Source organism: Sciurus carolinensis, chromosome 1 (genome assembly GCF_902686445.1).
Source record: "Sciurus carolinensis chromosome 1, mSciCar1.2, whole genome shotgun sequence".
NCBI lineage: Eukaryota > Metazoa > Chordata > Mammalia > Rodentia > Sciuridae > Sciurus > Sciurus carolinensis.
This window is the reverse complement of record NC_062213.1, coordinates 78148911-78171556: the sequence shown is the minus strand read 5'-3', so window position 1 is coordinate 78171556 and position 22646 is coordinate 78148911. Positions and strand designations below refer to the sequence as shown.

At 34.5% G+C, this 22646-nt stretch overlaps 1 protein-coding gene across 2 annotated transcripts in view; it reads left to right on the top strand.

Moving 5' to 3' along the window:
- Positions 1 to 22042, top strand: part of Tgs1 (trimethylguanosine synthase 1) — a 44866-nt gene extending 22824 nt beyond the window's left edge. For both annotated transcript variants that reach the window (XM_047549679.1, XM_047549674.1), the window contains exons 8-13: positions 107 to 404; positions 2487 to 2636; positions 4478 to 4621; positions 8216 to 8432; positions 9138 to 9216; positions 21181 to 22042. In XM_047549679.1, the coding sequence (XP_047405635.1) occupies positions 107 to 404; positions 2487 to 2636; positions 4478 to 4621; positions 8216 to 8432; positions 9138 to 9216; positions 21181 to 21303 (1011 nt within the window). In that variant the 3' untranslated portion in view covers positions 21304 to 22042. The remainder of the gene's footprint in view (positions 1 to 106; positions 405 to 2486; positions 2637 to 4477; positions 4622 to 8215; positions 8433 to 9137; positions 9217 to 21180) is intronic.
- The last annotated feature ends 604 nt before the right edge of the window (positions 22043 to 22646 follow it).

Here is a 22646-nt window from a genome sequence, read left to right as displayed (position 1 = left end):
TATTAATTAAAACACAGCTTGTCAGTCAAGTTACAGATGGTAATAGGTGAGAAGATTGTTTAGTTTAGAATTAACTCATGCTCATGGTGATACCTTAAAATTTCAGGTAGAAAAATTTCTAAAATGGGTTAATGAATCAGTGAATACGGAAGCATTGCAGGAATCATCTTCACATGATAATGTACAAGACACTTGTACCAGTAGTGATTCAGAGGATCAAGACTTGTCTGTTAGTAAGTCTGATGATCCAGTGAATCTAGAAGCTGAAAAGTCTCAGACCATCTCTTCAGCCAGTGAACTTGAAACAGAAAAGAATGAAGGAGACAGTTTGTTAGCAACTATGCCAGAGAAGCAGGATTGTATTACTCAAGAAATATCCAACTCTCCCCAGGTAGAAGCTGAAGGTAAGAGTAAATTATGTTTCACTTTGCTAGTAGATTTCAATAACTAATTTTTTCTCTAATTTGTATTTCCTTAGTTTTCACTTTTGAATCATGTATATACCTCAGAATCCACTGCTTTTAAATTTAAGTAGAAGGAGGGCATATTAAGTATAAATGCTAACTGGTTATGATTTGACACCTGAGTATGCTTCACTCTCTCAGCTAAGGAAGTACCATAAAATCGAAGAGAAAACTACATCTGAAGCCACATCTGCCATTGACCATGGTCTCTACCACCACTCTGTTCTATAGGCTGAAGATGGCCCATCCTTCTTAAAATTTGGCATAGCTTATTTATTTTTGTTAATTCTTTGGGTGTTCTTGTTTGATTTGCTTTGTTTTGTTTTTCTGTCTTTGTGTGTGGTTGATGGTGGTAGTTTGTTTCTATGCTGGTACATGGACATAAAATATGCATGGTAGTGCCTCTACTGAATGGAAAACAACAGCATTTTTACTTTATGTCCCTCTGTATTGTTTCAATTTTTACAGCAAAAGTTCCTTTATAATTAATTATATTCAATGGAATGACTAAGGTAGACATTTTACTTTGATATAGTATTCAGGTTTTTGATGAATTATTTTAGACTTATCCTTGCCAAACAACTATATTTGTTATGACCCTATGTCATTTCTTTCTTAATTGTCTTGATTTTTTTTCTTTATGCCATTATGGGTATAATCTTCATATCATATCACTCTGACTTTCTAAACAGCATACTTAAAGTTATTTACATTTTTTTATTATCAGTGTTGTAACAACTAATGTCCATGTGATACAGATTTCTGTAATGCTTTCTTATGTTTTATTCTTGCTTAACCTATAAGATAGCCCAATGAGGTAGGTGACTTATTCTCAATTCTGTAAATTCAGAAAGTAAAGCTCAGAGAAAATAAGAAATTATCCCAACTAAATGGCATAGCTAGAACTCAGTGCCCAGTTCTATGTTTCCTAAGTCCCATTTTCCTGTATTAGCATGCTTCTGTGAATAGCAGTTTTCATAATGCTGATAGTTCTTATATGGAGTGTTACCACCTTCACAGGGGCATTTGGAAGATGTTGATTATTAGGATGATCTCTGGAATTCTGACCTTTGGTACTCAAGTTACTTAAGGTTAGGTCACATTACGAGATAGTGTTACACAACAAAGAATTCCACCCCAAATTGTCATTATTCCCTCTGTTGAAGAGCATCATGCTTTGCTGTTGACACTTTTTGCTGTTTTCAGTGATCCAATAATCATATTAAGACACAGTCCCATCTTTAAAAACCCTTTAAATGTACTAGTTTTATTCTTTATCAACTGTTATCTCTTCTTACACTTAACTATGACAGCACTCTCTCTACATTGCAGAATTGCTGTTTCTAATCTGCTAAGGACTGAAACCAAATAAACTAGCAATCATTTGTATGAGATAAGGCTCTCATTTAGTCTGTGAATGCATGAGATCCTTTTCAGTGTAATGGAACTAGTGACCCACATTTCAATTTCTCAGATGCCATATGTCTTCTGAGATTGATAGAGTTAGGGCTAGAGCTTATTCAGCCCTTTTAAGATCTCATTTTTAAAGAAGGGAAGAGAAATGTTTGCATTTCTGTAATTCACCAAATGAAGCACAACTTTGGCTAACAGAAGTAATAACTTTTATATTTATAATAGTGCTTTTGCATACAGGTTGAGTATCCCTTATCCAAAATGCTTGGGGCCAAAAGTATTTCAGTTTTAGATTTGAGACTATTATATATGCATAATGAGATCTTGGGGATCGGACCCAACTCCTAACAAAAATTCCCATATGAATTTATGTTTTATATGCTTCTGTATACATAACCTGAAGGTAATTTTATACAGTATTTTTTTTAATGTGCCTGAGTTTTGATTGCAACTGGTCACATGAGGACAGACATGGAATTTTCCACCTGTGATATGATGTAATAGCAGTCCAAAATCGTAAGTATTTCATAGAGCTACCCTTCTAGGTAAAGTGCCCTGTAATTTTCTTTGTGCATGGTGAGCAGCTCTATTTTTTGCATTTTATTTTAGCTGAAATTAAAAAGAAGAAGAATAAAAACAAGAACAGAAAGGCAAGTGGTCTACCTCCTGAGATAGCTGCTGTTCCTGAACTGGCAAAATACTGGGCCCAGAGATACAGGCTATTCTCCCGTTTTGATGATGGGATTAAGTTGGACAGAGGTAAAGTATATATGCATTTTTTAACTTTATTTAGAAACCACTTTAACTTTACAAAAAAGTTGCAAGAATAAACAATTTTCATATCCCCTTTATCCAATCATCTGTTTTTAACATTTTGCCAAATTTACTTTAACATTCTGTGTTTATGTCTTTTTCACATTCAGTTGTATATATCATGCCACACTGCCCTTTAATATTTTAATGTTTTTCATAAGAATAAAGATATTTTTCTGTAACAATATTAAATAATTTTTCTAGTCTGTATCCTCCATTTCATTAATCATCATTATGCATCATTATGGAATTTTTCTTCTTCTTGTAACATATTGCCTTTTTTTCCCCTTCAGTGCTAAGGATCCAGCCTAGGGCCACACAAATGTTAGGCAAGTGCTCTACACTAAGCTACACTTTTAGCCAACTTTGACATTTTTCAAAGGGGTTAATGGCCAGTTGTTTCATAAAATATTCCTTAATTTGGGAATATATGTAGGTAGGTAGGTAGGTAGATGTATATGTGTACACACACACAAACACCTATGTACAAACACTTCTAATTCAGGCTTAATCTGTATTTGTAGCTTTCTTAGGATACGTGGTAAAAGTATCAATTGATAGTTTATTAAAAGCACATTTGATGAAAGCCAGTGCAGTGGTACATGCCTATAATCCCAGCAACTTGGGAGGCTGAGGCAGAAGGATCACAAGTTGAAGACCAGTTTCAGCAACTTCATGAGACCCTCTCAAAAAAAGGACTGGGGATATAGCTCAGTGGTAAAGCACCCCTCGATTCAATCCCTAGTATCGCCCCCAACCCAAAAAAAGAACATCTGATGAAGAAATGCCTAATGCAGAAAGTTGTAATTTAACTAGTTAAGTAACACTAGAAACTTTGAATTCTTTCTTGAGCTTTCCTGTTCTAATCTTTAACAATTTACCTAGACTTGGAAAACTGATGTTTATTTTCATGTTGGGGTTGCCTTTGTATTGGTCTTTATTAACTCAGAATCAGGAGTTCTTGATCTGTGGTGGAATTTCAGGATTCTGTGAACTTTGTAAAATTACAAAATGTTGTGTGTTAAGGAAAGTATGTAGGAATTTGTTAGGAGAATTAAGACTGAGAAAAATCTTGAAATTCTACAAAAGGAGTTTATTCTTCCCAATAACGAGGCTCTACTTAAAATTTTGATAAGGGAAGGAAACAGGAAATTGGCAGAGCATTTTGTTTCAATAAATATTTTTCTGAAAAGTGCAGTTTTTGTTTACTGGGCAAAGACAGCAGTGTTAGTGTTCTCTTTACTTCAGTGTGGGTACAGGACCTCATTTCTGAAATTGATGAAGGTTCTGTTATTCTTACTGTACTTCTGTAACTGCAGTCATTTTTTATCAGCTCCTTGTTTTTTCTAATCCCTACAGACTTGCAAATTTTTCCAAATTGTCCAGTACAAATCTGGGTTAGTGCTTCTCCATTAGGAATGAAATAATTGGGAAATACAGTTGAGTGTAGGGAGCTAGCCTATTAGAACACCTGACTTTCCATTTTGCATAGTAGATAAGTAGTAATTAGTGCCTCAAACAGAAAAATTGAAGTTGTATGCAGTTTTTGGAGAGATGGGGATATATTACCAAAGAATCAGGTTAAAATGGGGATGCTTGCTTGTGTAGAAATTAGAAATGGGAAAAGTATTGCTTCTTTTATAAAAACTTTTCTTTAAAACTGGGTAATTTATAATTTTTTGAAAAGGGAAACTAAGCTTTTGAAAAGTATGTAGTATTTGATGTGTTTATGGTTGACTTGGCTTCTTAAAATTCTGCATCTTAACAGAAATACTCTTCTTTTGCAGAGGGCTGGTTTTCAGTTACACCTGAGAAGATTGCTGAACATATTGCTGGCCGAGTCAGTCAGTCCTTCACATGTGACATTATAGTAGATGCATTCTGTGGAGTTGGAGGAAATACTATTCAGTTTGCCTTAACAGGAAAAAGAGGTAATTAGCTATCAGTGGAAGAGAACTATTTTATTTTCAATTCATTCAGTGAATGTTTCGTTTTGCTTCAGTCCATCTTTGCTGAGATTTAATATATAATTAATAATTTAATACCAAATATTTAAAGTAAATAGCATGTCTTAGATACTCAGTTTGTATCACTGGTGTAGATACTTAATATATATTAATTTATTTAGTCAACAATCTCGTGAAATATGTCTTTCATTATCTGCATTTTGCAGATAAATTGAGACATAAAGAGATGAAGTAAATTGCATAAGATTATACAGACACACCTAACTGTTGGAGTCAAGATCTTAACATTCTATAAAACAAAAAATTACAAAATGGTTCTTTAGAAGAAGGAACAGTGGACAGGTAATCCCAACTTTGCCACTCACTATCTTTATAACTATAATGAACATCATTTCACCTTAAATTAAGAGATGTTGAATTGGATGACCCTGTGATACCTTTCAGCTTTAATTTCCTAAGACTTTAAAAATTCTTTAAGTATTATGTCATCCTCACAGTTTGGAATCAAAAGGAAAATCTCCTCTACTGTGTATCTGCCAATAACTATATCAAGTAGAGAAAAGAAGACTTTAAGAAATGGTACAGGTGGCTGGTTAGCTCAGTTTGTTAGAGCATGATGCTCATAACTCCAATGTCATGCGTTCGATTCCTGTTATGGCAAATAATCAATTGTTGGGCTTGGTGGCTCAGGTTTATAATCCCAGCTACTAGGGAAATTGAGGCAGGAGGTTTGCAAGTTTCAGGCCAGCCAGAGCAACTTAGTAAGACCGTGTCTCAAAATAAAAAGGGCTGGGAATGTACTTGAGTGACAGAGTGCTCACTTAGCATATAGGAGACCCCAGGTTCAATCCTCCGTATTGCAAAAAAAAAAAATGAGAGAGAGAAGAAATGACATAGCTAAGTGGGGAAACTAAGGTTTTTATTTGTTTTGTTTTTTCTTTTTGACTCTGATATCCCTGATTTTTTCTAAATTCTTTTTAAAAGTTATATAATGTGATATTTTATGGATATTCATTGTCAGGTCATGCTCTGAAGATGCATATTTATTTTCCAGTATCTTCATATTACACATATCATTGATAATTTCCATTTCAATAGGTTTTAGCAGTCTTTCATTAATTTTTGTGAAGTTCTAAATGTTAAATAGCAGAGGATAATATGATTCTGGAAACATGTATAAAAGAAAATAATGAAGTGAACCTTACCATTGAGTTTAAGGTCAGTGCTAATAAATTGTCCTCTATTCAGTTACTCCTATGCTCCAGGCAAAACATTTGCTATTTTATATGGCCTAACAGCCTAGGTGAAAACTGTTTTCACATTTACCAAAATAGTAATTATTTTCTCATTTTTACTGAATTCTTCTCAGACTTTGCCAAATAAGTCCTTGTGAGCTCAAATCAATGTATCTTATCAGAAGTTGTAAAATTTATCCTTGCTTTAGCATTATGTCACAACACAATAATTAAAATGTCTTCCACCTGATAAAGCAGCAAATAGATCTGAGATTTTCATAAAATTTACGAATGCAGTGCATATGGTAGATTTGTGCTTCAGCAAGCAGAGATCTGTTGACAAGATTTTTTGTAGCTTAGTACACATTTGATAAAGGAAGATATCTAATGTGGGTCCCAAGCTAATGGGAAATTACTTCTTCCATATTCTCATAGGCCAGCTTCTTTCACAGCCTCTTAGTATCATACACCCTTAAAGGTTGCCAGCCTCTGAGACCAAAAGGGGACAAATAGCCAACACTGGACCTTCCCAGTGCTAACATGATCTGACCTTTGCCCTGGCAGTATGTGGGACTCAAAATTCAGGAACCTTCCAGCCTGGCCAGTATGGTGGTGTCTCATGACCTGTTCCCCAAACCAGAAGTGATTGCTTACAAGTGCTCTGAGAATGCTAATTGTAGGTTTACCCCAGGCTGATTGAGCTCACTAAATTATGATGGGGAATCAGAACAGTTAGAGTAGTTGGTGTGTGTGTGTTTACATATCTCCATACGTGTACTCAATTATCCTTGTTTTGATTTCCCTATCATAATGTATGCATGTGTGTTTGTGTGTACACACACATGAGAAAATGACGTGTTATATACAAATGACATTATCACTTTGTGCCAGATATGTTTCTACTCAGATAATTGTTAGCTATACATATACTCAACAGAATGATTTGAGAATCCACACACTTGCATTTTGCTGTTTTTAAAGGTATTTTTCTTTATATTCCAATAGTTTAGTATTTAGTGCTACCCTATAGAACTTTGTCTGCACCATCCAGTGTGGCAACCACTAGCCTCGTGTTACTATTGAATAGTTGAAATGTGACAGTGCGATGAGGATTTAACTTCTTAATATCATTTTATTTTAATCAATTTTTAAAATGTGTGGCATTATTGGACAGCTCAGTTCTATATAGTATCAGCAAATGTTTGTCAGTATTTCATTTATGTTGAGTGCTTACATTCTGTTAGGCTTAAAAACAAAAGTTTGCCTCCAAAATAAATATAGATGGAAACAGTATGCTGAGTAGATCTGACACTGAAAATCATTTTCTTCATTTGAATATTTAGTATTGTCAGCATGTTTTTCCATGTGTCTCTCCACTATAAAAGTAACAGACTGAAAGCTAAAAAGCTTTTCTCATAAATGTGAATATTAGTTTATTTAAAACAGGAAAAACGCATTATAAATACCTGGTTTTGCAACATTTATTAGAATTGGTGCTTGTATTCATTGTTCAAGTAATTTAGTTTTCAATGTGTTTTCTTGAAATCAACTACATTTCCTTGATAACCATGCTTTATATATCAGGGTACCTCTTAACCCTTTCATATATAGAACACACTGGTGCACTTACAGGTACCCTGGAATAATTCACTGGAAGACATGAGTGAGCTAAAAATAACTTACATTTGCATTGCTGATTATGAAATTGAATTTAAAAATGTTCAGTGAAAGCCCATTGGTGAAAACATAATATTGTCTGTTCCCCTACCTACTAAAATGTGTTGGTGAAAACATCATCAGCAGATGTTTTTCATTTCTTATTCATAACTTGGCTGTATAGTTTGTAAAACTAGATCTTGTTTTAGTTATCTGAGAAGTTATAAAATTTGTCTTTATTTAGGCATTGCCTCATTTTGAAGAAGAAATTTGTCTTCTGAAATATAGGTGAAGACTTGACTTGCAGGCAGTGATCTTTGCAGGATTTTGCTATTGGGGCTGTACATAGCACAGTAAAGACTGGCCACATACTTGGCATTCAGTAGATACTATTGTAAGCTATTGTCACTTGGCTTAGGTGAAGCTGACTGAGTGAGGTAGTTTTGAAAACTGGTCACATTTTATTGATACAACTGCAAGTGAATCTTTCTAATTTAAATTAGAAAATTTAACTGAACTCTCTATCTCTTGTATATGTAGCCAAGTGTCTGTTAGTCTTTAAGAATGGTTCTTATACAAAAGATAAGTGAACTATTAGAAAGATGAATTCTCCCATATAACTAATAATCAGTGTCAATTGTCCCATTTTTTCTTTTCCCTTTTTTAGTGATTGCCATTGATATTGACCCAGTTAAAATTGATCTTGCTCGTAATAATGCAGAAGTTTATGGAATAGCAGATAAGATAGAGTTCATCTGTGGAGATTTCCTTCTACTGGCTCCTTGTTTAAAGGCTGATGTTGTCTTCCTTAGCCCCCCTTGGGGAGGCCCAGACTATGCCACTGCGGAGACCTTTGATATTAGGACAATGATGTCTCCTGATGGATATCCTTTGGAAGTTCTGAGAGCTTATTCAGACAGTGCTTGCAGTGAGGGTATGGGGGGTTAAGGGAGAGGGAAACTGGTAGAGGGGAGATGTTAGCTAATAGCATTTACTAGATTCCAGTTTGATACAAAAAACATAAATAAAAATGATATGGTTGTTGGTCTCCAAACATAATTGCAAAATACTTTTCTCTTGGTAACTGTCCAATTATACCAATATACAGTAAGAACTAGAATACACTAATTGTTTGAAATTACTGTCTGGAAATTCAGAATTTCCTCAAAACTTACTCCTTGAGTCTGTGGCTGACTATCCAATAACTTTTCTTCAATTCCCTCTGATTTGTCCAAATTTGCTGTGTATCTTGACATTTTTCTTTACTGGTAAGAGGTGGTAGTGTTCTTTTCCATTTCATATTCTATTTTCTTAATTCGAAAATGGCAGGAAAACAAAGACTATGTATTTCTGACTTTTGGCTGCCTACCACTAGGATAATTGAATTAATAAATTTTACTTCTAATCTCTGTTACCAGGAACAGTAGTATGCTGCTGAATTATAAGATCTTGTATTTGATTCTTTAGGTTCCAGTAGAGGAAATTTAAATTTGTACTTTTTGTTACATGCCAAAATACATTTGGGTTATAAGTAAAGACAGTCTGTTTCTGACCAAAAGTTAATTTTTTTTTTCTTAACTGCTTTCCACCTTTGAAATTTTCAGACTTTCCCAGAAGATCACTAATAATATTGTTTATTTTCTTCCAAGAAATGCTGATGTTGACCAGGTAAGTCATTACTGAACAACTTCTGCGAGCCTCTGGCTGAACTTCTACAAAGAATGGGCAGAAAAAGATCTGGGACATTTCCTTATCAGAGAACCCGTTTATGAGAAATTCTTCACTTGTTGACTCTTAGTAGCAACTGTAAGTGTCTAACAGTTGGGTGTGTTCATTTGATCTTTATCTCCGTGACTTCTGGTGGACATAGACACAAATAGAGCACATCAGGCTTTCACAAAGCTGTATTGAAAGAAAGGTAGAATGTGTTGGGTTTGCATAGCTAAACTAGCCGAGATGTGCCTTTACTGAAACCTGCCTCGAGAGTAGAGGTTTTAAATATTTCTGAAAATAATAGCATATCCAGAATTATAGAGACAGACAAAAACTTTTAATTTGGTCAGAAAAACTATCTCCATTATTTCTTCAATGTTGTTTTCAGCATCTTTTTCTGAGCCATCCATATGGGTTTTTCATCTGTATGTATATTTTATGACATAGATCACTTCAATCTGGTCTTAACACAAGGTATTTTGTTACGCATCCTGTTTATTTTATGTGTACGTGTTGCCTCTGCTTTCAGTGTCATATCTAATAAGAGTTTTATAGTTTCAGCTAAATAGCCTTCAAAGCCAATGATACTCTGATCCACTGGGAAAGATTCTCTCTTTTATTATCCGGGATGAGGCCTAAGCATAAATCTTTGAAAGCTCCCCCAAGTGATTATAATGTGATCAACTGTTTAGATTCTCTGGGTTAAAAGAAGAATAAATGAAATTAACAGGCCAAGCTCTTTCTCTAAGTTAGAAAGATGTGAAATTTGATCTTGCTGGCTGTCATTTATTTATGATCCATTTTGCCTAAACTTTAAGCCTCCCAAAATAGTATGTTATACCAATTATAAGAAAAAGGCACATCCCTTGGGATCATGAGTTTTTCTTAATGTAGTTACTTGATATTAAATCTGTTAACTGCCACCCACATGATTCGACTGCTTTCTAGACTTCCAAATAAAGCTAAGCTTACTGATTCCAGTTTTTCTCACATATAAGCATTAGGCTCCATAACTGTCTCATAAGGGACCATATGGTCATTGCTTGACTTTACTCTGATTCTTTTATTACATAAAAATAGGCTGATTCACATACTGGAATAAATAAAGTTACTGTTTAACACAAAAGTTTCAGTGATTAAATTTTTTTCCAGTTACATTAACACTTTCACAAAGATAAAGTGAAATTTTTCTTTAAATCCTGTTTTTGGCTTGCTTTGAAAACCTGCCAGAATTAGGTTTGGTGACTCATTCGTGCTGTTTACCTCTAGAGGGAGTAATGACACTAGAAAATAATAAAAGAAACTGGTAACCAGATTATGAGTACACTGTTTTGTTTGGCTTTGAATTTAGATCACATTACAGTGGGAAATAACTTTTTTCTTCTCAAAACAGAAAATTTAGCCATATGTGAGACACTTTAAATGAGAGAGATATCAATACAAGATTGAGAAAAATCAGAGTTACAAAGAGGTTAGCTTTGTTAAGGAACATTTAATATGTCACAACAACCTGAATTTACAAATGGGCTGTGTTCCCAAAGTTTATGAATCTGTGCATTTTTCCCATAGAAATACTTATAAAGAACAATTAATTTTTCATCCAGGGAGATTATACTTTGCATACTGTTTATATTATCCTAAACTGAGTGTGAACTCAATATACTGCACCTTGTCTTAAAACCTTTCCATGTAGTTGATGGTAATTGTTCTCTGAATCCAGTGAAATATTTTTCTAGGTCGCCATGACCTTGCTGTCCAAACTCACACTGTTAAACCTGGAACTGGATAATTTAGAAAATGTTTTTGAGAAAGGCTCTTTGGTATATCTCAGTCTCTGAAATTGTTGCTAACACCTGGAAGCTCATCTAGATTACATTTAGGAAACCTAGAGTAAATGTATTTTATCTATTCTCTGCTTGTATCTTGTTATGTTTTCTTTCATTTCTTTCCTTTGACAGCCATAGAATTCCAACCATTTACCAATTTTGGGTTTACCATGCTTTGCAAACATGAAAAGATTCTCTTTTAGGTAGTAAATCTATACAGAGCGAGACCTCTGAGAGCAGACTAGATTGGTTACGCTTTGGTGGAAGCTTCATGCAGCAATTATCAAACACCACCTTCATATGAAATCCCCATGGGTGGATCTCTAACATAAATTACAGTCTTGTCTCTTAGCTAGGCATGGGGATGATTAGAGCAGGAACCCTGGTCCATTGGATATGGTAGCTTCTTATCCTTTCTTGATTTTTTAACAAAAATACCCAGGTTTAGAAAATTGATGCCATCTGTACTTTTCAGTGGAAATCAAGTCACTTGGATTTTTCTATTCATACCAATACAGAGAACAATGTGGTAACATTGAGCAACATCCCTAAGAATTGTGTTAAAAAATAACTGAAAGCCCTCCATCAAATGATTCTTAGTCCTTATCTAACAGTCTCCACTTTCCTTGGCTTCTTTAACACTTGAGCCAAAACCCCACTTATTTCATTTACTTATAAAGTGGGGAAATAATTGCAAATTAACATGATATTTAGGTAAAACATCCTACAATTGTTTGAGTTGTAGATTTAAGTACATAAATTGATGTTGGATTTAGTCAAACTGTCTCATCTTTCTAGTTGGCAGAATTTGTTAGGCTTCATTGATTTTTTTTTTTTTTTTTTAATTTTATCCCAGAGGGGCCTGATTGGTAGATCACGTGCTTAACTTAGCATGTGCAGAGCCCTGGGTTCAATTCCCAACATCAGAAAAATTAGATAAATTCCATTTCATAATGTCTGCAGAGGGAAAAAATCCTCATTGTAGCATTAAACACACTTCTAGTTTGTTTGTTTGTTTGTTTTGAGGTGGTGCATTATCAAACCCAGGGACATTCTACCACTGAGCTACAATTCTAGTCCCCATTAGTTTATTTTCATTCATTGGTTGACTGACAGGTAGTAGAGAGAGAGAGAGGAATGAGGTATTCATTTGTGGATAATATTTCTAAAACTTGCCATATAGAAGAATAGAGTTGTATGCATTTAAGTAACTACAACTTTTTATAAAGAAATTTATTAGATAATATTGTTATTTGGAAAATGTTTTAAATATAGCTAAATTTAATTCATTAGCATTTTTTAATAGTTTTGACTGAATACAGTAAAAATTTACCACTGGTTTTTTTGCAAATATTAGTTCTAAGTTACTATAGTATCTGCTTATTTCATAAATGGAAAATTAAGGCCTTAATGGTTTCTAAGTAATAGAATTAATAAAAAAATTAATATCAAAATATTCTGAATTAATACTGTGGAAATCTGATCTAATGGTAGCATTCCCATGTTGCTAAAATTATATCCATAAGGTAAGTATTATAAAGTCATTCTAACAGGTAAAAGGACCCTTAATCCAGGTTTAGAAACCAGAAGCTTGACAGAATAGAAAGAGGACTAAAGACAGATTGAGTTTGTACACATAGGAATTACAGTCTCTAAAACAGGTGAACCTGAAAATAGCCTGCTTTTACACCTCAGAGCATACAAAGATATGTTCATCCTACTAAGCTAACAAGACAATGCATTGCATACATATTATGTTAGCTTTGTGTTACTGTGACCAGAATACCTGATGATAACAACTTAGAGGAGGAGAAAGTTATTTTGGCTTATGGTTGCAGAGAATCAGTCCATGGTTAGTCAAGTCCATTGCTCTGGGCCCAAGGTAAGGCAGAACATCATGGCAGGATGGCATAGCAGAGGGAAGCTACTCCCTTCATGGCAGCCAGAAAGCAGAGAGATTGAAAGAACAGGAAGATGAGCCCTTCCAGGGCACTCCCCCAGTGCATCTCCTCTATACATGCCCCCTCCTGCCTACAGTTGCCACTCACTCAGTCCGTTTAAACTAGGATGGACTGAATAGGTTACAGCTCTCATAATTTAATAGTTTCACCTCTGAATGTTCCTGTGGTAACACAGGAGCTTTGCACCTCATATTCAAACCATGACACAGTTACAACGTAGAAGTTTAATGTACGTTTCTTGTATCAGTAATGTACGTTTCTTGTATCAGTGGCATACTTGAGTTCTCCTGAATGTGTCATTGATTTACACACTTTGAAGTATTTATGTCAGGTTATCAACCTGATTTTATTGGTGAGTAGGGAAGTTTAGTGATTTGCCTAGTCATCCTGCCACATAATGGCAGAGTCAGCACCTTAATACCTTGCTGTCTCCCACTGACACAGTATTCATTGCTGAGAAGAAACAGGTTCATCTCTTGTCACAGTAGTAGCTCACCAAGAGATTGGGATAGTGATTAGAATTTGAGGTGACAGGAGAAGCAAAGGGAATTATAAAAGAATTTCTGCAGAATCAGCTTTGCTCCATTCCTATTTGGTGAGAAAGACAACAGTTAAAAATTCATGACACAGGGGAATGACATGACTGCACAGCTGTAATTCAGGCCATTAGTTCAGAAACCAGCAATGGGCAGTGGGAGTCAGAGAAAAAAGAGACACACAGAGAGAGCAAAAACTGGGGCCCAGTCGTTCTTCATCCCCTGAAGAGGGTTGAATGATCCAGAACCAACTCAACACGTTTATTACATAAGTTTTTCACATCAAAAGAGAAAATTTGAGAAAATTTCTTAAAGCAAGCAGGCTGAAGGATGAAGCCCAATTATTATCAACTTTGTGCTAATTCTTTACCCCCAGCAGTTGATGTCCGAACCCAGAGTCAAGACTGATAGTACTGTGGCAAGCACAGAACCTCCTTTGAATAGGGTGTCATTATAGGAACCAGGTAGTCTCAACTGTGCCTTTGCACCAGGAGTTCCCAGCTCAGGCACTCTCCTGTCACTGGACATTAAAACATTCAAATCACTGCTCCCGACAGGGGAAGGCACTTGTTGCTAAACTTTACGTGGCACATGTGTTCTCTTATTTAGTTAGTGGTACTCAGGTTTCTTGATCAAGTTTGTTCTGTTCTTAATGAAATGATTGTATAATCACACATCACAATTTGGATAAATTTGATTAGTTCCTAATGTTTAGTAGCAAACCTTTCCTTTGGAGAGCTTGCTGCTGGATGATTAGAATAGTATCATGTGTTATGTTACATATATGATCATTCTCTAAAGAGGCAATGAAACTGTCAGGCCTTATAAACTAAGTTGCAAAGACACAAATTCAGTTTTACTCAAATGATTCTGAACATAGCTTTTATTTCTTTTATTACCGTGAATAAATTTTCTCAGTAAAATGGATGTTCAGTTCTTCTGTGTCACACCTACAAGTCCTTTACTATCTGGCAGTTCCCTGTGCTGTGTTCTGTTGTGCTTTATGTAACTTATTGAAAAACAACCCTTATGTTTCCAGGATCTGATTCTGAGAACAGGTAAGGGATGACCTGAATCCTGAAATTAATGTAGATGAATTTTTGATACCTGGGAAAATTTTGCTGACCTGTGAGTTACTCCTGTTGATGTTTGGGGACTTTTTAAAATCACATTTGTTGTAGTCAAATAAATATTTGAATAAGAAAAAAAAAAAACAGGAAATAATATCTGTGAAAGCCTAAGATAGTATTCAAAGATTACCTGAAATAACTGTTAGCAAATTTAAGAAATCTCTTTTCTCTTTACCATGTATAGGGAAATAGACTAGAGTTAATGATTAGCTGTAAGTTTGAATGTTGCCTGTTTGTCTGTTGTTAAAAGTACATTTTCAAATCACTCCCTGCCCCTCCCCAGAACTGTCCATCAGAAATATTTTTACCTGATTGTTTTTATTTTTGTATAGTTTTCTGGTTTTTGGTTGGTTGGTTGGGTTTTCATGGTTTTTTTTTTCTTTTACTGGATATTTTCCATATTTTTATTCATGCATTACAATTATACATAATATTGGGATTTGTTTTTACATATTCATACATGTACATGATATATAACAATATAATTTGGTCAGTATCATTCCCCAGGATTTCTTCCTCCTCCTCCTTCCTGCTGGTCCCTTTCCTCCACCTACTGGTTTCTCTTTGCTTTATGAGAGTTCCCCATACCATTTTTCCTCTCCTTTCTAACTTCTGTATATGAGAGAAAACATACAAGCCTTGATTTTTCTAAGCATGGCTTATTTTGCTTAACATAGTATTCTTGAGTTCCATCCATTTTCCTTCAAATGACATAATTTCATTCTTTTTGGCTGAATAAAACTTGATGGTGTATATGTACCATATTTTTTTAATTTATTCATCCATTGATGGACACATAGTCTGGTTTCATAATTTGGCTATTATTATGAATTGTGTAAACATGAGTGTACATGTATCTGTAGTATGATGACTTTAATTCCTTAAGATAAACACCAAGGAGTGATATAGCTAAGTCATATGGTAGTTTCATTTCTTGTCTTTTGAGGAAACTCCGAACTGATTTCCACAGTAGTTGTACTAATTTACAATCCCACCAACAGTAGAAAAGTGTCCCCCCCAAAAAATAAATTCATCTTTAGTATTTATTATTATTTGTATTTGTCATGGCTGCCATTCTGACTGGAGTGTGATGAAATCTCAGTGTAGTTTTGATTTACATTCTCCTAGTTACTAAAGATGTAGAACATTTTTTTATAAATGTGTTGACTATTTGTATTCCTTTTGAGAAGTGTCTAATTAGTTCATTTGCCCATTTTTAATAGGGTTATTTGGTTCGTTCGGGTGGTGTTTTGAGATTTTTATGTATTCTGGATATTAATCCTCTGCAGAAGAGTAGCTAGCAAAGGTTTTCTACTATTCTGTAGGATCTCTCTTCACATTCTTCATTATTTCCTTTGCAGAGCTTTTTAATTTGATGCCACCCCATTTGTTAATTCTTTGTATGATTTCCTGAACTTTAGGAGTCCTATTGAGGAAGTCATTGCCTGTACCTGTATGTCGGAGTGTTAACTATGGTATTTTCCTAGAAGTTACTTAGTTTCTACCCTAATTCCTTAGTCTTTGATTTTGAGTTGACTTTTGTTCAGGATAAGAGATAAAGATCTATTCTCATTCTTCTACGTATGGATAACCTATCTTCCCAGCACCATTTGTTAAAATGGCTGTCTTTTAGCTAGCATATTTTTGGTGCCTTTGTCCTGGACCAGATGACTGTATCTCTGTGAGCTAGTCTTTGTTACTTCTGTTCCGTTCCATTTGTTGGTGTCTGTTTTTATGCCAGTACTGTGCAGTTTTTTATTGCTATCGGTCTGTAGTGTAATTTGAAGTCAGGTATTGTGATGCCTCCAGCATTGCCCTGTGTGTGTGTGTGTGTGTGTGTGTGTGTGAGCATACGTGCTTAGAATTGGCATCTATTTGGGGCTTTCATTCTAACAAATTAATTTTAGAACTTTTTTTCTAGTTCAGTGAAGAATGTCATCAGTTTGGTTTTTTGTTTGTTTATTTTATGTTTTGTTTTTGTGGTTGCCCGGTACTGGGGATTGAACCCCTGCGCTCTTAATCCCTGAGCCACATCCTCAGCCCTTTTTATTCTTAATTTTGAGACAAGCTCTTACTAAGTTGCCTAGCACCTTGCTAAGTTGCTAAGCTGGCTCTGTCATTGACCTGGTGTTCCTCTGCCTCAGCCTCCTGAGTTGCTGGGATTATAGGCATGGACAACCACGCCTGGCATGTCATTGGTATTTTGATGGTGATTGCATTGAGTCTGTATATTACTTTTGGTAGTGTGGTCATTTTAATAATATTAATTCTGCCTATTCACAAAGATGAGAAATCATTCCATCTTCTAGTCTCTTCTTCAATGTCATCAGTGTTCTCTAATTTTCATTATTGATGTCTTTCCCCTCCTTGGTTAGATTTATTCTTGTTTTTGTTTGTTTGTTTTGCTTTATAATTTTTGTTTTTGTTTGAGTCTATTGTGAGTGGGATTATTTTTCTGATTTCTTTCTTAGTAGATTCAGTGTTGCTGTGTAGGAAAGGTATTGATTTTTTTGTATATTAATTTTATATCTTACTACTTTGTTTAATTTGTTATTAACTCTAGCAGTCTTCTGGTGGAGTGCTTTGTGTCATCTGACTATAGGAGCATATCATCTGCAAACAGTGATAATTTGACTTCTTCCTTTCCTATTTTTATCCCTTTTATTTCCTTCTCTTGCCTAGTTGCTCTGGCCAGAACTTCTAGTGCTATATTGAATAGGAGTGATGAAATTGGACATACTTATCTTGTTCCTTAATTTTTCCCCATTCACTATGATGTGGACTTTGGGTTTGTTGTATATAGTCTGTGTGATGTTGAGGCTAAGTTCCTTCTATCTCGTGTTTCTTTGGTGTTTTTATCATGAGTAGATGCTGAATTTTGTTGAAGGCTTTTTTCTGCATCTGTGGAGATGACTGATTTTTGTCCTTAATTCTGCTTTTATGATGAATTACATTTATTTATTTGGCATATGTTAAACTATTTTTTAGTTTTTAGTTGGGTATAACAAAGGAAAATGAGGACAAAAAGGACCATTGGCCTGTTTGCCTTGAGATTTCTGATCACAGCCAGTATTTCAGATGCTAGCTGCTTTTGACAGAGTTCTGCAGGCCCTATAAAATATACTTCATTTTCACCTGTTTTTTGTTTTTGTTTTTGTTTTTGTTTGTTTTGTTTTGCAGTGCTAGGAATCGAACCCAGGGCTTGGCACTTGAGATACACACAGCTAGTACTGAGCTGTACCCCCAGCTAACTTGGCTTAATTAGTTTCTAACCAAGTTTTTGCATATTGCAAATATAATCACTTGTCCAGTGCAGTAATTAAACATTTCCAGTCTTAATTTTTCTGTATCTCAATAATGAAAATGTTCCTGTCATTAATATTTATTACGTATTCTTCCAGTAAGATTCAGCTGAGTGTATAATTCCTCTCATTTGATTATCATACTTTTAACTTCACATTCATTTTCCTTTGGGGGAAAAAAATGCAGTTTTGAAAGTTTGACTCTTAAGTCTTTGTTCCTTAATTTTTACCAATTATCACCTTTATTGTGATCTTTTTCTCATATCTCCTTTCCAAGACCCCAGATTACATTTTTATTGCTTCACATAATATCTAGTTGATGAGCCAAGCACAGTGGCACACACCTGTAATCCTAGCAACTCAAGAGACTGAGGCAGGAGGATCAAAAATTCAGAGCCAAGCCAGCCTCTGCAACTTAGCAAGGCTTTAAACAACTTGGAGAGACCCTGTCTCAAAATAAAACAGCTGAGAATGTGGCTCAGTGGTTAAACATCCTGGGTTCAATCCCCATAATCCCCCCCAAAAAAAAACCTAGTTGATAAAAATGCTGTCTTAAGTTTTAGTTCCAGTCCAAATTAATTGGTATTTCTCTTGATAAATCTAACATATTTGGATAGAGTATAATTCAGAGCTGTTAATCTTTGTTTACCTGCCTACCCTTCTCCTTCTTGTCTTCCCTCTATCACTTTCTTCTTGCTGCCCTCAATTTATTAAACTTCAAGAAAGGGTAAAGAACCAAGTAACCTTTTGTCCAGTAAACCTGCTGGTGAAAGCTGAAAATAATGAGATTACATGTGTTTGAATTGAAGTAAAGTATTATTTACTTGAACATCAATTCTTTGCAGATCCAAATTTCCTACCTTTAAAATAAATGCAGTTGAATAAGTACAGAAAGTCTAAGACTAGAAATTATTTTTCACCAGAACATATGAAAGTAACTTTTTTTCAAATTTATTTCTAAATGCTACATAGGTATAAGTTTTCTCATCGTATTTTGATAAGTAGATTCAGTATTAGGAGAAATACTTGTTTTATTTATCATCTAACTCTCCCAACTTGACCAACCCTAACAGATTTTTTTTTTTTTAACTGTTGTTTCATCTCTGCTTGGATTTTCTTAATCCAGCTTCATCTTTCCTCCTTCCCTTTCTCTTTGCCTCTTACCACAGTCTCACTCCCACCTTGCCTCAAAAATTTCAGTTTGCCAATTTTACATTCTTTAAATAAGTTACCTTTACAAGGAACAGGAAAAAATACTACACTTAAGTTTTATTTTATTGTGAAACAATTATATTTAGGATATACTGATCAGAATCATTTGACCTTTATAAAAAATCAGACTGACATAAAGATACTGAAATAGAATATAAAACACTTATTCCTAATAATGACCTCTGTACTGTATTTCCCTTATCCTTGATCTTATTGTTGCCCTCATAAACTGATTTCTGGTAATGTGATCACCAGATCTAGTTAATAGATCTCTAAGAAGTCAAATGGAAAAATATGGTGGGCCAAAACAAAACGTTGTCTGATTAAGAACTTAGGGTGAAATATTCCTGGTTTGAAGTAACAGAGGCCAGTGCAGGCATTTTGTAAGGAAACTAAGTATTCCTAATACTTAGCTGTTTTTAAATTTCTAGTTTCAAGTATGAACAAACAATGGGGTGTTTGTGTTTATTTTTAATCATTATAAGACATTCTCTATTGGGCTTTTATTTTCATCTATTTCTATTGATGAAAACACAACCAGTCTCTTTTTATGCCCTGTTGGTACAGTGGTAGGGTTTGGGGGCTGATGGTGACATTATTACCATCTTGGTGGAGCACCTCTTATTTTTCTTTTTAAAGAAGGTACCATAGAATGACCTGTTGGTTCTTCCCTATTTCTGTGACTTTTTTTCTAACAGGAAGCTAAAATAATTCTAAATTTATACTCATTGGTAATGCGTAGTAAATCTTACCTCTACCAGTTGCTGGTGTAATAGGTAAAATACAAGGGAGATCAGATTCTTTCAGCCCTCAACCAAACTAGACTGAGTACCTCTCTTTACAAGATATACAGGTACAGTTTTGCCAATTATAGTTACAGAAAATGCATGTCTGTGTTTGTACCTCCCCCTTAAAATTGGTATATCCCTTTATTATTCAGTTACTTCTGTTTTCTGATTGCCCAGGCCTCTCACCATATTCCCCTTATCCTTGATCTTTCTTATTGTTGGCCTGATAAACTGATTTCTAGTGATGTGATCACCAGATCTAGTTAGTAGATCTCTGAGAGGTCAAATGGAAAAATATGCTGGACCAAAACAAAACTTTATCTTTATAAAAACTCAGGGTAAAACATTGCTGGTTTGAAGTGAAAGAGGCCAGTACAGACATTTTGTAAGGAACCTAAGAATCTTTTAACAGCTAATTGTCCCTGTTACCCAGTCATTTAATTCTCGTCCTTTTGATGTTAATTCTGTGGAGGTGGGCAAGGTCTGGTGCCTGTATCTGCTGGATCATTATTTTCTAGTAGAACTCAACAAGAGCAATATATTTTACCACAATTAAAAATATATATATTTGAAATAACATAAAAAGAATAACAAGTGGAGGAGGTGGTCTAAATTGGGAGAACAATGAAAAGATTCATTTAGAGAAGGAAAAGACTTATTTTTAAAGACTCCTCATGAGCGTAGGGATCATGGCCTGGATTATAGCCATCTTGCTGTTTGGTCCTAGTATCGTCTAGTAGGTACTCAGAAAATATTGTTGAACAATTGAGAGGGTAAGATGAAGATGACAAGGTGAACAGGCAAAGGTTTTTAGGGAAGGGAATTGTTCTTTAAATACCTTTGTAAATAAATAAACCTGTGATTTGGGAAGGTTTTCTCTCTCTCAGTTCTTAACTTACGGTTTTACAGAGATGGAGTTCTTTACAGCAGCATAGAGCCATGATCTTACCCGTAACATTAGAAGGGTCTGAAACAAGCATTTCTACCATGGAATATTACATTAATACCTACCTGGAAGTAATAGTGAACATTTGAGATCCCTCATTATTTGAATAATTTAAATAAAAAGTCAGTCTTCCTGTTATTTGACAAAGAATTATGCATCAGAAAATTTGTTTGAAAGCATATTATGTACATGTGACTTTCTTTTGTTTGTCTCTTTAGGTAGCATCCTTAGCTGGGCCTGGAGGACAAGTGGAAATAGAACAGAACTTTCTTAATAATAAACTGAAGACAATCACTGCTTATTTTGGTGACTTAATTCGAAGACCGGAGTCTAAAACCTAACTGTGAGACAGGAAAAAGACAAAGATCATGTAATAGAATATTTTTCAATGAGAGCACAAAATGTCTTCCTGTATTCACTGATACTTTGTGCACAGTCTTAAATCACCATGTGATGTGGAGACTTTCATGAGTTTAACAAATATTAATGAAGTATTTTGAGACATTTGGATGATATTAACTATGTACTGTCTATTGTACAATAAGTTAGTAAGCATCTGATATGGAAAGAGTATAGGCTTGCCCCTGTGCTAAATTTCATTGTGTGTAAATATAGGCTTTTTTTTTTTATATTTTGGTTTAACATCTTTGTATGTGTGTACATATATACAAGTGTATAAAAAAATTACTATGTTTTTTAACAGAAATACAAAGAAAACAATGAACAAGTTATATTCTGTCTAGCCCCTTCTGAAATAATGTTATCCATTTAAAGTCTCCCACCCCCTTCCCTATCCTTTATTCATCTTTCTAAAAATAATCACCGCTTAGCTTTAGGAGGATAGGAAGTAATTATAGTGTACTCTAATATACTCTTTTGATACATTGTTTAATAACCCCCCCTTGTTTTTACTTGATATATCTTTTTTTTTAAGTAGATTCTTTTTTTTTTTCAGTGTATCTTGAACACCTTTCCATATCAGTACATACAGATAGATCTACCTCGTGCTTTTTAATGACTGTTTTGTATTGCATCTTCTGAATATGCCATAATTAATTAAACCAGTTCTCTATTGATGGACACTTGGACTCTTCAGGTTTTTGCACTTACCAACTGTTTTGCACTGTCTTTAAGTCTACTATATATTGTTGAACAAGCATATGCATTGGGTAAATTGTAGCAGTTAGATATCTGGCGGCTTGTGCATTTTAATTTTGATAGATACAGTCAAATTGTCTCGATGAAGTTGAACCAAATTTTAGACTTTTTTCTAGAATTTTTTTCTTCCTCTTGAATTTGCTTTTTTAACATCATTTTAGCTTATAAAGTTAGTGTTTTTAAGATTTCCATTGCAAAATCAATGTGAAATATTTTTAAAATATAGAAATACACTTTTTCTATTTAAATGACAGTGAAAGGAGAAGGAATATGTGTTGATTATTCTTTCAGTCATTTTTATAAGTTGGCAAGGAGTGATGTACAGCTTCTAATCATTGAGGATTAGATCTAGGACCTTTATCTTTTAATAATATCAGCATGTGAAGCATCAAGCAAAACATTTTTTTGAATAGAATAGGGCTAGAGAAAATGAAATGACTTGGAGGAATTTTCAACAAGCACTGGAATATTGGACAACAAAATTTGGTGAGGGTATAGCTCAGTGATAGTGTGTGTGCATAAGACA